Below are 15,738 nucleotides of genomic sequence, written 5' to 3' on the forward strand. Positions count from 1 at the left end.
CAGAGAGCAGAAGAGCTGGAATTTGAACACCCAACCAGGCTCTTCTCACAACCCCACACTCAACTGAGTTTAGGGATTCAAATCTGAGGGCCGTGGCGGGGGTTGGCGGGAGTGTGGGCCAGTGCCGACCATTTCTAGAAGCACACTGCCCTGTCTGCTGAACCCCTGGGGGCAGCTGAGCAAAGGCACCAGCAGGAGGTGAGCTGGGCACCAGGCAGATGATGTTCTTAAATAAAGCCTTGGCGTGACTCTCCCCATCAGGAGAAGCTAGTTCCAAAAATGAGAATTTTCAGAGGCACGACTATAATAGGAATGGAAACTTATTCCTCCTAATTACATAATTGCATAATTATGCAGTATTAAAATTATGTAAGCCCAACTCGGAGGCTTAAAACCTGGCCTGGATTTCCCTCATCACCTGGGGGCTCCCACGTGGCCTGGGGGAGGAGGACAAGATGGAGGGTCTGGGCTGACCAGAGAGAGAGGGCATGTAGGGCTGGGAAGATCTGGGGCCATTTCATCTCTGCTTCCCAGAGACTGGAGAGTCGGAGGCAAAGCTTCTGGTACCCTCATTGTGGGCAGAAAACAGTTTGAATACCGAGCTGCTCTCTGTTCTAAGAGGGAAGGGAAGGCTTCTTAGCCCCCAGAGTCCAACCAAGGACTTGACTTGGCCTCTCGGACGCTGCAACACGGGAGACACGCTCAGATCTGAGATTCCTGCCCCTTCCCCAGGCGCACCCTCCCCTAGCTCTCAAACCTGATTCCTTCTAGACTTGCTCCATGGACAAGTTCCAGCTAGATCCCACTTCCCTCTCATGTCTTGAAGAACCAGAGATATTTCTGACTTGTTTGAGGAGGATTTCAGCTAAAAGACTGACCCCTCTGTGCCCATGTGACCTGATTCCTGGGTGGGCCTGCCTCTTCTCCATCTTTCCATGGCCCCCTCCTCCGTCAGCAAGATGGCAACAGGACCCCGGGGTGATTCCCACAGGCAGAGCGGAATCAGCATCTCCTGGTTTGATACCTCAGGAATGCTAGACCCTGGGACCCTCCCTCCTCCAAGATCCAGGCTACCTGAGCAGGTTAGCACAGAGAGCTCCACTGTCAAGCGTCTGTGGACCACAGAGACGCACTGCTGGCTAGGCAGCCGGTCGGGGTCTCTTTCCCATAACGGCTCTGAGGGGCCACAGCCCTGCCGACGGTATATGGAGTCAGCAGGCTTTATTTTTCCTATTTGTGTTTACTCCCATCATTTTTTGTTTTTCAAATCTGAGAAGCACCAGGGGGCTGATAGAGCAGGGAAAGGAATTCACACATTCGCCCCTGTAAAAAACAGAAACAAGTTCTTTCTAGTCTCTTCCCCTGGGGGGCCTCACATTGCTGGTCATTATCCGGACCACCCTCACAGCCGCTGGGAAAGACAAAGCTGGCGGCTGGGGGTGCAAGGGAGGAGGTGGGGGGGACGGATGAGGCATGTTTATCGGGGGGTGGGAGGCGGTTTCAGAGATGGAGATGGAGGGAAGGACAGAGAGAGGGGCAGAGACAACAGCTGTCATCCCCCAGACGCAATAGAAGAGCAAAATAAAATCAAGAACTTGAGGCAAATTGTCTCTGCCGTCAAGGCCAAGTGTTTGACTTGGATGTGAATGTGAGGGGAAATGGATGTTTTATAGAGCTCTCAGAAACAATGACCGCCATGGAGAAGCATCCCGCCCTGGCTTCAGACAGCACCGCTAAGCACCACTATACCAAGAAACACCGAAAGGCTGGGGGCTGTAATTTTTCTTTGTGGCTAATTAGCTTCTTTTCTTGTTAGTCACTTACGTCTACAGTTTTCAAAATATAGTTTGAACAGAGAAAAATCTGCATTCCTACTGAGTTAATTCTAAAACAGCAAATATACTGTACCTCAGGTACATTTTTCTTAAATTCCCGGCGGAGTTCAATTAAATGTTTATGAGAATGTTCACTCTCCTCCTGCCGTGCAGACAGCTCGGAAGCGACGGAATTAAGCTCCTTCTGGAACAATAAAAAAAGAAAAAAAAGAAGAGAGAGAGAGAGAAAAAGAAAGATTTTTTTCCCTCCTTTTCTTTTTTAGTCATCATACAAAACAGCATTGCGAACAAGTTTTCTTAACTTACAAAGCTGAGAAAAGACAGGATATTGACTCCTGGCGCAAATGAATAATTTACGAAACTGGGGATGCAACCGACAAAAATCCAGGACAGCTTTTTTTGCTCGTCGGAAGTCGAGCCAGATCAATAATCTCCCATAAAGTTGGGTGGAGTTTTTTTTTCGTCTCTCCCCCACCCCCCTGCCCCACCTTTTAAATTTCCAAAGGAGTGATGACATAAGCTTGTCAGTAACTGTAGAAAACATCTCCAAACCGTGTCAAAATAGTAAAGTGCGGCATATTGTATGGGCATATTATAGTGTAAGAAAGTGCTGTCGACAGCTTTCATATATCAGAGGTGGGAACGGTTCCAACTATGACTTACTCACACTTAAGGGTTCATAAATACGCCTTTTAAGATATAGATGGCTTTTTAATTTCAGTAGATTTTGGAAAAATGAAGGTGCCAATAAGAAGCGAGCTGACCTTTTGTGTACCCCCCAGTAAATCATTTAAGGCTCACTTCAAGTATAAGAAATACTTCATTGAAGACTCCCAGGTTCAGAAGAAATGGATTGGAAGGAGCCCTGCCTGCTTATGTGCAATGAAGGCGTCAGACCAGGTTTTTACAGGATGGACCACGGAGGAGAAAAGAGAGTGAGGGATGGAAGGGGGGAACGCTCCAGCTCACACACATCACACACAATGTCTGCTGGTCGTACACGTATATCTGATCCCCCCTCTCGCAGCTGTCTTCACTTTAATGGTGGCAGCTTCACGAGGGGAGTACAATTCACCATGAGTTGTCATGGATTTCATTTGCATAATTCAAGAAATGTTCTGTTTATGTGGTCTGCTGCTTTCTTGCACCATCCCGAGATGGGCTTTTTTCTGGACCATAACTCGAGGAGCATTTCTGTATATATCACCCGATTATATTTGCAGCAATCAAGCCCCATAATTTCCTAAATCCGGTGATGCAATAAATTTCTGCAATCAGATTTATTAAAAACACACACGCAGATGCGAGAGTGTATTTCTAGGGTGAACTCTTTAATCTAACATATGTATGATGAGGCCCAGCACCGTGTTGAAAGACCCCATTTGTCATCGCTAATACGCATTCATCTTGCACACACAATGAAACACTTTTACCATTAGATAATGAAATAAAAGTACTATTAACCCGCTGCAAATCCTTTTCCCTCTAAGAGACAAAATGCACGGTAATAGTCTTATATCATGTCTGAGAGTCGGTAAATCGGCTCAATAGCAGTTCACCATAGCACCGTAAACCTTGTATCCATCGGAGGCTGGAGAGCCTACCCCAAGCCCAGGATAAGTGTCTCTGTCTATGGAGCCTTTAGGTAAAAATCGGCGAGGGAATTTCTATTCCTGGAGGAATGTCTAACCTCTTTGGAGAATCATGAGTCTAGAAGGGAGAGGGTCGAGGCATAAAAGTAGTGGTTAAAATAGAGGGGCAAGGGAATGGGCCGTGCGGTGCTCTCCGAGGTGCTGAAATCTACTCTCTGCCACGGCACGGGGTACACCACTTGAAGACGCGGGGGCTTCTGGTCCAAACGCCCCATGGAATTTTGAGCCAGGTGAGGAACAAGGCGTCGTGAGAGAGCAGAGAGAGAGAGAAACAGAAACAATTTCCGACCATCTGCCAAGGTGACAGAGAAAAAAGGGAGACTTCTGGTTCACCATTGTTAAAAAATAATCCTAGTTTCCAATAAAGAAACCACGATTGACCACGACCAAAATATCTAGTGACTGGGGAGAGAGCTGTGTTTGCAGCAACAGGGCTGATCAAGGGTAGACAAAAACAAACCAGGTGGTGCAGCCAGGTGAACAGAACTCCACCTGGCAGGAGAGAAGGAACCGGAGCGTTATGGTCAATTTCAGTGGTAGTAGAGCGCTCACAGTTTTTCTCGTCTCTCTTGGAGACAAGGATGTGGTAATTACATCGCTACAGGACAAACAGAACTGGGACTTGGGCTGACCTCACTGGGTTTTGGATTATCATGTATCCGACACTGGGTTCTTATCTTTGGGATACTGTCCCCCCCTACACCACAGCAACCAATAGACCCTGTGGGGCTGGACTTGGAATCCTCATTTAAAACATCAAACCCAGGTCTGAAAGGAAATCTCAGAGCAGGTACGTCCAACTGCCTGATGTGTCGTACCAGACAATTATGCTGTCCACTGGAAACTTCCAGGCTGCTGGTGGGTGCAAATCGGCTGTGTCCACACTGTAGACAGAGCAGAGGCAAGACCAGACTGGGAACTTCAGCAGGCCCCCAGCCCTGGCCCCATGACAGCGCAGCTATCGGTGTCTTTCCTGTTGAGTCCTAGAGGAGCAGACGATGTGACTGATGTCCACGTTCGTCTCAACTTTGCCTAAATCTATGCTCATCCTTCAACCCTGGATTCTTGCCACATTTCTACGGTAAGCACACTAACAACAACAATAATAGCAAATAATATCATAACTACCATAACCTGCCATCTATTGGGTGCTCACAGGTACCAGACTTACATACATCATCTCATGTAACAAACACATTAACGTGTCTGTAAGACGATTCAAGCAGGAACTAAGAAATAAATTACAGTCAGCTCTAATAATTCAGGTGTGGCTTATCTCCTTGGTGGATTATAAATGCAAAATTGTCATGCCCTGCTCTCCATAGGGCTCCTGCTCCACTTCCCCCGTGGCTGGCGGAAGTTCAGGGAGCTTGTTTTAAATGCTATCAATGTGTAAAGCGCACAGTACTAAGCATTCAAGAACTGTTGGCTGATATTAATCTTACATTTAGATAAACTGAGAGCTCAGAAAACTGCCCACTAGATCAGTGATTCTCAGAGTTCTGGATTTCACAGGTCGGTAAAAATCTCACACACACCCCTAAAACAAAGGATGACAGAGTACTGGCAAGTTTTACTCTCTCAAGCAAAGACATTAAAAACCACTCCTTCCCACGTACAAGATAGTACATTTGAACAACAACAAAGCAAGAGGGCCAACGACAGAACTGACAAGAGTCTTTTAAAATAAACACATTTAAAATAAAAAACCTCACAGCACTATATTTGTTTTGAAGGAATGGAAAAAACTCTCATAAACATAGACCAGCACTAGTCTGAAGTTTTAGGAATGAGCGTCTGAACCACCGCATGCATACACAGCCAGCAGGGCCCCTCCTTTGATGACCAAGCAGAACTCCCGCCTGGCCCCTGGCCCCCAGCCCCCAGTCCTCAGGGAGCCGTGATGAACACAGCCCCAGACTCCGGGCCAGGCCCGGGTGGGAGGAGGCTCATCTGATTAACCGGCCATCAGCGGCAGACAGACAGCCCGGAGCCCGGCGCAGACCATTCAAATAATGATCATCATAAACAGCCCATTTGCAACTAAAAAGAAATAATTCTAATGAGCTTGAAGCAGATGATAGATGCAGCTGAGGCTGGGCCAACGCGCAGAGAGAAGGGAAGCTGGGACCGCGCCGCACCGGGGACCAGGAGCGGCAGGAAGACGCTCGGGCGGGGAGGAAGGCTCTTCCGATGGGATCTACACCCCACTGCTTGCCTCCCGGAAGTGCCCACTGCCGGGCGAGGGCCCCGAGATTCGAGGGGGTCTGCCATCTGTGTGCTGGGCAATCTTGGGACTCAGACCGTCAAGGCACTCAGAGACTCAGCCACGTGAGCCAGAAGGAATTTCGAGGTTGTCCAGTCCATTGCTGTCCAAACTTGAACCACACATACCCCTCTGCATGCATTCTGCCATATTGATATTCCACCTGAGCTACTATTTACTTAGTATTTGTCTTCAAATTGACTCCTATTTCATTCTTTTTGATTGAGATATGCATAGGTTAAAGTTCAATTTTAAGCTCAAACTTTTACACCCTGATAACCATTGCCCAGATTGAGATCTAGAATATTCACATTCCTAGCACCTCAGAAGGCTCCCTGGTGCCCCTTCCTAGTGAGCACCCCCTAAAGGTAACCATTACTCTGACCGCAGCATCATAGGTCAATTTTGCCTGTTGTTGACCTTTCTATAATGACTCCCTCTTTTTTTTTTAACCTAAATAAGTACATTTGAAAAGGAAAAGTTTTTATCACTAGAGAATCCTATGCCATAAGCCTTCAAAATAAAAGTAGGATGAAAATAAAGCACTGCTGTCTGTCTTTGTTACAGAAGGAGGTTGGCAAGGGCTGCCGAGGTGTTCAAGTTAGTGTAGTACCACACAGTGACCTTCTCCTTGTTAGAACGAGAGGGAAAGAAGAGCACCGAGCAGGGACAGCTGTTCCTCCTGATATCAACCCTTTCTTTTTTTTTTTTTTTGAGGAAGATCAGCCCTGAGCTAACATCTGCCAATCCTCCTCTTTTTTTTTGCTGAGGAAGACCAGCCCCGGGCTAACATCCATGCCCATCTTCCTCCACTTTTTATATGGGACGCCACCACAGCATGGCTTGACAAGCGGTGCGTCGGTGTGCGCCTGAGATCTGAACCAGCGAACCCCGGGCCACCGCAGCGGAGCGTGTGCACTTAACTGCTTGCGCCACCGGGCCGGCCCCTCAATCCTTTCTAAAGCCAGATCTGCTTACTGCTTACGATCACCCCACCAGTGGGGGTGTGTCCCCTACTTTAGCAAACACTAATTGAATCTGATTCTCCCATTTTAAAGATGAGGAAACTGAGGCACAGACAGCTTAGGTTACCCTCCCAAGCCACAGAACTGGTTAAGAGGTTGGATTTCCTTGGAGGGGAGGGTGGGTCTTGGGTGGGGAAGGAAAACTGCTGGTTATCTATGGGGAGGCAAGTTGAACATTCTCAGTTCAACTGTGTTTCCCCAACCACGAGGAACTGGGAATCTCACAAGAATACTTGGCTCTGAAAGAAATTTAGCACCTGATCCCAAAGTGTCAACTATGTACAAAGCTTTGAGCCAGAAGCTGCGTTCTTTTAGGCAACACACATAAGACACAACCTGAGTTGTGCATAGGCGTGTCAGTTCCCCCAGCATATGCTCACCTTCTTCTCAGCTCCAAAGACACCCCACACTCAGACGTGGCCCCCTAACACCAACTGGAGAAGAGACCTTCTAAAAAGGATGCAGTGATCGTTGGGGCTCCGGGGTTAAGGAAGCCAGGACCTCAGGTGTTGCCACGCTTTGAAGGAATTTCGTGAAGGGAAACAAACTCTTCCTCAATATGTCCCTCTCCAGCAAAACCCGCCTATGGCTCTCCACTGCCCTAGGACAACCTCCACGCTCCTGTTTCGGGCGTCACTGGGCCCCTGCTGGCCCCTCCCGTCTTCCCCTTTTCTTGTTTCCTTCCCAACCAGACTGAATTCCTTACAGGAATCCTAATACACCAGGGATCCCAACTCCACGGCTCCAGAGACTTTATCTCTCAGCCCACAGGGTCTCATGCTGTCTCTGTGGCCGATCTGACTCATCCTTTTGTCTTGGCTTAAATGTCTCTTCTTCCAGGAAGGCTTCCTGGACCGTCCCCTCCAAGTCTGGGCATGTCTTTTGTGCCCCTGTTATATCTTTCTCATATCTGCCATCAGATTTTATTTTTAAAGGCCTAGAATCTTCTCTTCAAATGAAACATTATACAGAAGTTCCTTATAGAAAACACTAGCTCATGGCTAACATTTCTATGTTCTATTATTATATACATGCTAATATTTATGGAATATACTAAGCACTTTATGTATATTATCTCCTGTAAGAATATGTGGAGAAGTGACAGTTGAGATTCCAGCCCAGGTCTGGAAAACCAGGATGAGCAGTGGTTATAACTTCCAATACAGTCACCAACTCCCCCAAACACGAACATGGAACACTGCTATCTCTTTACTGCAGGGAGATGCAACCAGAGATGCTGGACACTCATCCACTCATGCACCCATGCATCTATTCCCCCCACTCATCCACTCATCCACCCACCCATCCATCCACCCATCCATCCACTCATCCATCCACCCATCCACCCATCCATCCATCCACCCACCCACCCATCCATCCATCCACCCACCCACCCATCCATCCACCCACCCACCCACCCATCCATCCACCCACCCACCCACCCACCCATCCATCCATCCATCCACCCACCCATCCATCCATCCATCCATCCATCCATCCACCCATCCATCCATCCATCCATCCACCCACCCACCCATCCATCCATCCCTCCACCCACCCATCCATCCACCCACCCATCCACCCACCCATCCATCCACTCATCCATCCACCCATCCATCCATCCATCCACCCACCCACCCATCCACCCACCCATCCATCCACCCAACAGATCATCCACCTTTCAAGTGATCATCCATTCATCTATTCATCCAACTGATCATCCAACATCCATCTATCCAATCACTCAACCAGTCGTCACTCTGTCAATCCATCTAATCATCCATCCATCCATCTATCCCCATCCAATCATCCATTCCACTAATTGCTGAGCCCCAATTCTGTGCCAGGCACAGTGCTAGGTAGTGGTATATAGAAACTAACAAACACAGTCCCTGTCCTGGAGGAGTCCACAGTGCAGTGGAGGAGACGGACAGACAGGTCGATTCTAATTCTCCACATCCCCAAGTACAACGTGAGAAGTATGAATCAAGTACAGTGGGAACACGGAGAGCAAGGTGACTACCGTGACTGGGCATAAGGGTCACCAAGGTGGGAACATTTGACCTGGGTCCAGAAGGATGAGTCTGTCAGATGCAGGAGCCAAGCATCCCAGGCAGAGGGACCAGGATTACTGCAAGAGCCCCTGACTGGTCTCCCTGTCCCTGTCTTTAGGTTTCCTCTCCTTAACATGCATCACTGTCAAACACACTAGGTATTTTACCTACTTATTTTATTTGCTAGAAAAAACTTCAGGAGAGCACAACAGCAATTTTCGTCCTTTCCTCCTATTATGTCCTCAGTGCCTAGAACAGTTCCTGATACGTACGTAGCAGGCACTCTAGAAATGTTTGATGGTCGAATGAATGAATGAATGAATGCTATGTGTCAGGGAGCCCTGAAAGGGCCCAGTCTGTCTGGGGAACGAGGACACGGTTCAGAAAACACAGACTGGCATCAAATTCCGGCTTTGACACCCCACTAGCCACGTGACCATGGACGAGTGACTCACCCTCACTTTCTGTGTCTGCAAAATGGGGATAAAAACTTATGCCCATGGGCTTATTGTGAGGGCCCCTGGAGAACCAGAGTGGAAGGAGGCAGAGTGCCTGGCCCGGTGTCCAGGATCTTCAGTGTTAACACGCTCCAGTGGACTGCCAGTCCCTTAGGGTGGGGACGGTGCCTGCCTTGTTCACAGCTGCAGCCACAGGTTCTAGCTCGATGCCAGGTGCATAGAGGGCACTCGGTAAACATCTGTGACTGAATGACTGTTAGCAGATAGAAGCATGAGAGGTCCTTTGTGGCAGGAGCAAGGTGGGGCCCTCTGTGTGGGGGCCAAATGTCCCCTCCACATCTCGGGTCCATGGAGACATTCAGGGCTTTGTCATCAGAGTCCCAGGCAAACGCCGAGGAGAAGGGCTTCAGAGGATGCTGTGGGGCATGGTGTCGCCTTCAGAGGGGCCTCAGAGGCCAGCTCTGGGAGGGGTTGGGGATGACCTGGGATGGAGGGCACACGCTGGCCTGCCACGAGCAAGGAGACAAGACAAGACGGATGGCTCCGCAGCCCGCCGAGATGGATAACTGGGCTGCGGCTGAGAGACGGCCGGGGACCAGAGCCATCCATCACTCCTGGCGCTGTATGTAAATTTCAGATGCCGAGATGTATTGGGCCAATTACCCGGGGCTGGGGCAAGGGGCGGTGCCTATGAGAAGCAGCGCCCAGCCCAGCTGGCCTCACGGCATTCCATCCGCTGGGCCGGGGAACAGACAGGTCACACCAGGTCAAAGAGCCCATTGAGGGGACTGCGGCCAAACCTCTAGGCCTGGGTGTGCGGGGGAGGCTGCCAACAACTTCTCAGCAAACTCCCAGGCAGTGATAACAATGATACAGTAACTGTCCCATAGAGGGCTGACTCTACAGACTAGGTCCCTGCCAGGCAGCACGAAAAAGTGCAATTCTCCCAGCAGTGCTGGCGTGCAGCGGCTTCTCTAGAAACATCTGTTGAGGGAGCAAATGAACAGTCCTAGGGTGCAGATGCCATTTTCCACGTGGTACCTGCAAAGACAAAGCCACCCGCCAAGGTCACACGGCTGCCAAGTGGCATCATGGGGACTTGAACCCACATCTTTCTGGGTTCTTTCCTCCAGATGCTCACGGGGCAAGCTTTCCCTGACCTCACTGTCCTCAACAAGGATCCATGTGGCCTGAAGACAGGAGCACGGCGGGGCCCGGCCAGTCTATCTTTCCATCTGTCCACCCATCCCCTCACTCACTCAGTCCCTCAACTGTAATTTATGTGCCTACAATGTTGCCCAGAACAACCCAGACCCAGGTCCTAACCGCACAGAGAGTTAGGTCACGTAGGGCACAGACAATTAAAACTGTGGTCCATCAGGCCCTCCAGCAGCTCCCACAGCTCTGGCTTCCAGAAAACCCAGGTGGCAGTTTGCTCTTAGCTGGAGGCAGGCCAAGAACCAACATCGGGCAGACAGAGTGGGTCCGAGGGCAGCCGTTCCTGCTTACCTCTCTGTGAGCTCAGTAGACTCTTGGCCTCTCTGCATCTAGGACTCACTGCTGTCAAGTGGGGTCACGGCACGCCCTCCCTCTCAGGGGTGTGGGCAGGAGGAGAGGCCTGTGGCCAGAGAGCGTCCAGGCTGCAGAAGGTGCCAGAAGGGCCGGGTGCTCAGGGACCAGCTTGGGCTGGGGCCATGGCCAGCCCTGAGGCCCAGGGCTGCGGTGGGGCCACTGCTCTCATCAGCAAGTCCTGCCAGCTTGTTCTAACCATTTCTCATCCTCTCTACCGCTGCCACCCTGGGCCAGGCCACCGTCTTTGCACACCTGCGTGACCACAGGAGTCTCCTCAGTGGGCTCCCCACTGCCGCCCTCACCCCCGACAGTCCCTTCCCCACCCGGCAGCCACAGGGATCCTGTTAAACCTAAGTCACATCCTGTCCCTCCCCTGCTCAAAACCCTTCCACGGCTCCACGGTCTCAGAGCCGAGGCCACAGTGCTCGCCACGGCCCCAGGCGATTCCTCTCTGGACCCATTTCCTTCTACCCCCCCAACTCCCTCTCCTCCCGCCACACGGGTCCTTGCTGGCTCTTGAAAACATCAAGCACGTTCCTGCCACAGGGCTGTGCACTGCCCTGCGGGCTGCCCCCTCTGCCTGAAACGCTGTTTTTTCCAGAATTCCACAAGGGTCTTTCCCTCGCCTCCTCTGGGTCTGGCTCTTACCTCGCCTCCTCTCGAGGCCTGTCCCAGCATCCTATTCAAGGCAGCAGCCACCTCCACCTACCTCACCCGCCCTCTCTGCTGATGTCTCTCACCGGCACTTGTCACCGAGACATGGAGGTACTTACTTCTCTGTTTGTTTATCGCCTGTCTCCACTGCCCGCTCGCTGCAGTGTCAGCCCCAGAAGGACAGGGACTTTGTCTGTTTGGGTCACCGCTGTATCCCCGATGTATCCCTGATGCTCGGCACACAGAGGCACTCCATACTTGTTGAATGAATGAATGTGTGAATAAATGAGCAAATGGAAGATGGGCGGGCCGACCCCGGGCCCCAAACCCCCACCCCCTGCAGCTGCCCCCCACTCAGAGCCTTGCCCTACCTCCAGACCCCCCCACCCAAGCGTCAGGTAGGAAAACAAGCCACTCCTGCGGCGGGCAGACCTGGAGGTGGCTGTCCTTGAGAGAGGACGCCAATCAAACACCTAATTATCTCGCCACGAACCGGAGCCACATCCGATCGCTTCCTCCTGCCCTTGATTGCTGCTTTACATTCCGGAGTTCTCAGGATGTAAAACCTCGCGGCACCGGGAAAAGAAAGTAGCCCCCACTCTGGCGGGCGTCAGATTGGGGGCCGGGGACCCCGAGGGCCCGCTCTCAGGGCTAACGCACCTGGTCCAGCTGGGGCAGCTGGCCGGGTGGCTGCTCTCTGAGCACTTCACCCTTCTCTGTTAAAAAAGGGGTCCCATCAAGTCATCATTCATTCAGTCACTCATTCATTCAAGTGTTTCTTGAGCACCTACTACGTGCCAGGCACCTGCTCACGGCCGCAGTGATTCCTTACTAAGTGCTTACTGTGCGGCGTCACTTTTCCCGCCTGGCCCGTCTCGTCTCCTAACGCCTCTTGCAGGCGGGAAAACAGTCTCCAGAGACGCTGTCACTCACCCGAGATCACAGCCAGGCAGAAGCAGAGCTGGCCTGGACCCTGGAGTTCTCTGCTCCAAACCACGGCAGCTCTGAAGCTCGTGCCATTTTTAACATCTTTTCTCCAATTTCATTTCTCTGAGCAGCCTTTTTTGAGGTGCAGGGGGACGTACTGGGGGTAAGAAGGTCTGTGGGAATCTCAGAAAGCTCTTGAAAAATTCACTGGTGTACATACAACCCCGGTGGGGAAGGAAGCATTGATTGAGCGCCTGCTGTGTGCTAGCTGGGGTTCTAGTAGCCTCGTGCAGCTCAGCGGGGGAGGTGACAGCCACATAAGTGTGCAGGGGTTATCCTGAGGAAGGTGCCCTGGCAGAGAGCTGCAGCTAACCGAATGTGGGTGCCGGCATCTGGGGGAAGGCCGCCGAGCAGAAAACACCTGTGGGCAAAGGCAAGGGGGGTGGGAAACCCAGGCTGTGCTGGGAGGGGCTGACCACCCGGATGCACATTAGCGACTGGCGGGGACAGGGGTCAGAAAGCCATGAGACCAAGGCAAGAACTGCCACTGGGAGCCTGAGAGCACTGCTGAGCAGAGGAGGGGCGCTTGCTCCAGGCAACTCTGGGAAGGCTCTCGGGCAGCAGAATGAGCCTGGAGGCCACTGGCCAGGTGGGCGAGGGTGAGTGGGGGCCACAGGCAGGAAAGAGGGGTGCGGATTTTCAGGACCCGCTGGAAAAGAATCAGTGCCACTCAGCAACTGGGAGAGTCAGCCAGATGAGGTTGAAGGCAAGATGGAGAGAGAAGGCCCTGAAACAGGGGGCGGCTGGACGTGGTCACGAGGGATGCACGCCAGGAGCTGTCCCTCGGCCCCTACACGGGCTTGTCCCCTAATCTGCTGTTGACTTCGGCAAGTGCCAGACCTCCTGCTGTCCCACTGTTTCATTGATTAAATAAGGGCAAGGATATCTCGAGGGGTTACTGAGAGGCCCCAAAGAAATTTGTAGATGCAATTTCTTCCTAAACAAATGGAAGGAATTAGTGTTAATAAATGCCCCATGGAGGGCCGGCCCCGTGGCTTAGTGGTTAAGTGCGTGCGCTCCGCTGCTGGCGGCCTGGGTTCGGATCCCGGGCACGCACCGAGGCGCCGCTTCTCCGGCCATGCTGGGGCCGCGTCCCACGTGCAGCAGCTGGAGGGATGTGCAACTATGACATACAGCTGTCTGCTGGGGCTTTGGGGGAAAAATAAATAAAATTAAAAAAAAAATAAATAAAAAAAAAAAATAAATGCCCCATGGAGTCTAATTTGTAAGCGTGAAGACAGAAACATTTTTAAAGAAAAACACTTCGGAGGGGCATTAGGGAGGAAGAGGCAGCCAGAGTTTGAACTAAACATCCCCTCCCCAATCCTGCAGGTTTTCCTGACCCCCGGGGACATCCCTGAAGGCCAGCCCTAATTTGGCCGCATCCCATACACCACAGTTGTTCTTTTAGGGTTGGAAGACATTGACTTGAGTGATGCCACTTCCAGGAAGGAGACCTGGATTGAATGGTGGCTGCCCAGGCAGGGTCACCTGAGGGTCCCTACGAGCCTCCTACTACTCAGATGACCCCACGACAGAATCCCATGTCCCAGCCTCCCCCAACACCTAAACAGTCCAATTGGCTGCTTCCTGTCTAGGGCACGGGTCCTAATGTAGCATTCTTCCATTTCCAGAAAGGAAAGAACGAGAGGGAGAGGAAGAGAAAAACAACTTTTGGAATCAACATTCCTTTTTATCTGCCTATATTTGACTAAAATGCTTATCATCAACATTAATGTGAAATTCCCACCGAGCCGACTTTAAGGAAACTGCACCTGGGAGCCCAGACTGGGAAAGTCAGAGCCTCCCTGCAGAGGGGGCGTCCTCTCCTCCCCACACCACAAAAGGCCGTTTCCCAACCACACGGATCAGACTCGCCTCCCCAGGCGCTCTCTCCCAGCCCCGGGGAGACTCTCGTCTCTGCATTGTGAGGCATAACAGCACCTCCCCCTCCTACAGACACCAGTCTGCGCAGAATTGGGTTTTTACTGTATTTACTGCCTAAGAGAGAACTTGAGAATGACAGGCTGGCCTGTCCTAGGTCGGGGACCACGGGCTCTTTCCCCCCTCCCTGCCCACCTCATCCACTTTCTTTCTCCAGAGCCTACAGTGGCCCAGGACACAGGACGCTCATTTTCGCAGCACGGGACCTAGAAGCGGGCTCAGGAGTGTGGGCTGCGTTGCATCCGCCTCTGCCTCTGGAGCTAGGAGATCCGATGCCTGAGCCTCCACGGCCTGACCTGTAAAATGGGGACGATGCTTCGTGAGCATCGTTTCAGCTGGAGAGACGGGGGCTGGACACGAAGCTGAGCTACCAGGGGGGCAGTGTGGAGCGCGGACTGCAGCGGCCAGGCAGTCCTGGGTGGCCTGCGGCTCTTGCTAGCTCTGATGGCACCTCTCTGAGACTCAGTTTCCCCACCTGTAGCATGAGGATAATAATGACACTAACCACGTCCCAGTCTCGTCTCACTCTTACGTGTCTCTTACGGTCCAGAAATAATAACCGCCCCCACTGCCACCTTCGTCCAAGCTGCTATCATCCCTCGCCTGGACTATTCCGGGGCCTCCTCCCCTCGCTCTGGGCTCCCACTCTTACCTGCCACAGTCCAACTTCCACGCAGCAGCCGAGTGAGCTGTGCAAAACGTGAATCAGCTCTCGTCTCTCCCTGGCTCGAAACTCTCCCATGATTCACGCACCGCCATCTTAGATTAGAATCCAGACTCCTCACTGGGGCCTATGGGGTCCGGCCACTGCTCGGGGCTCCAGCTTTATGGGGTGCACCTCTCCCCAAATCCGTGCACTCAGGCACACGAGTGGCTTCTAGTCCTCCAACGCGCCAGCCTCTCCCCCACCTCAGGACATTTGCACAGCCAGTTCCCTTTGACTGCAATCCCTTCCCATCCCCCCAATGCTGGCACCTTCGTAATGGGGTCCCCCATCCCCCTAACTCTAAAGCAGACCCACCCCATCCTTGCTACCTGTTCACAGAGCATTCATCATCATTTGCAAAGAGAAACTTATTGCGTAGTTAGCCGTCCGCTCCAGCAGGGCAGGACCTGTGTCTGTCGTTCTCTGTATTCCCAGCACCTGGGCCTGGGCCCGGCGTGCAGTCGAAGCTTCACAGACACTTCTTCACTGAGTGTCCCCCTCACTGAGTGTCTTTGTGCTCAGGTCACTATGACGAACATGAAAAGACTTTGATAACCACACAATGTGTCACACAAGTGAAACAAA

At 51.8% G+C, this 15,738-nt stretch overlaps 1 protein-coding gene across 6 annotated transcripts in view; it reads right to left on the reverse strand.

Annotated features, from left to right (window-relative positions):
• CUX2 (cut like homeobox 2) overlaps positions 1 to 15,738 on the reverse strand; it is a 249,458-nt gene that overhangs the window by 96,529 nt on the left and 137,191 nt on the right. For 3 of the 6 annotated variants that reach the window (XM_087423310.1, XM_087423307.1, XM_087423313.1), the window contains exon 2: positions 1,909 to 2,019. The exons of 1 other annotated variant lie outside the window; for it this stretch is intronic. In XM_087423310.1, coding sequence (XP_087279436.1) covers positions 1,909 to 2,019 — 111 coding nt within the window. Of the gene's footprint in view, positions 1 to 1,908; positions 2,020 to 14,582; positions 15,315 to 15,738 lie in introns of those variants that run through there. 2 more of the 6 variants (XM_087423312.1, XM_087423309.1) reach the window with 2 other exon arrangements.

This window comes from Ceratotherium simum, chromosome 35 (assembly GCF_057802395.1).
Source record: "Ceratotherium simum simum isolate JZ-2026a chromosome 35, ASM5780239v1, whole genome shotgun sequence".
Classification (NCBI taxonomy): Eukaryota; Metazoa; Chordata; class Mammalia; order Perissodactyla; family Rhinocerotidae; genus Ceratotherium; species Ceratotherium simum.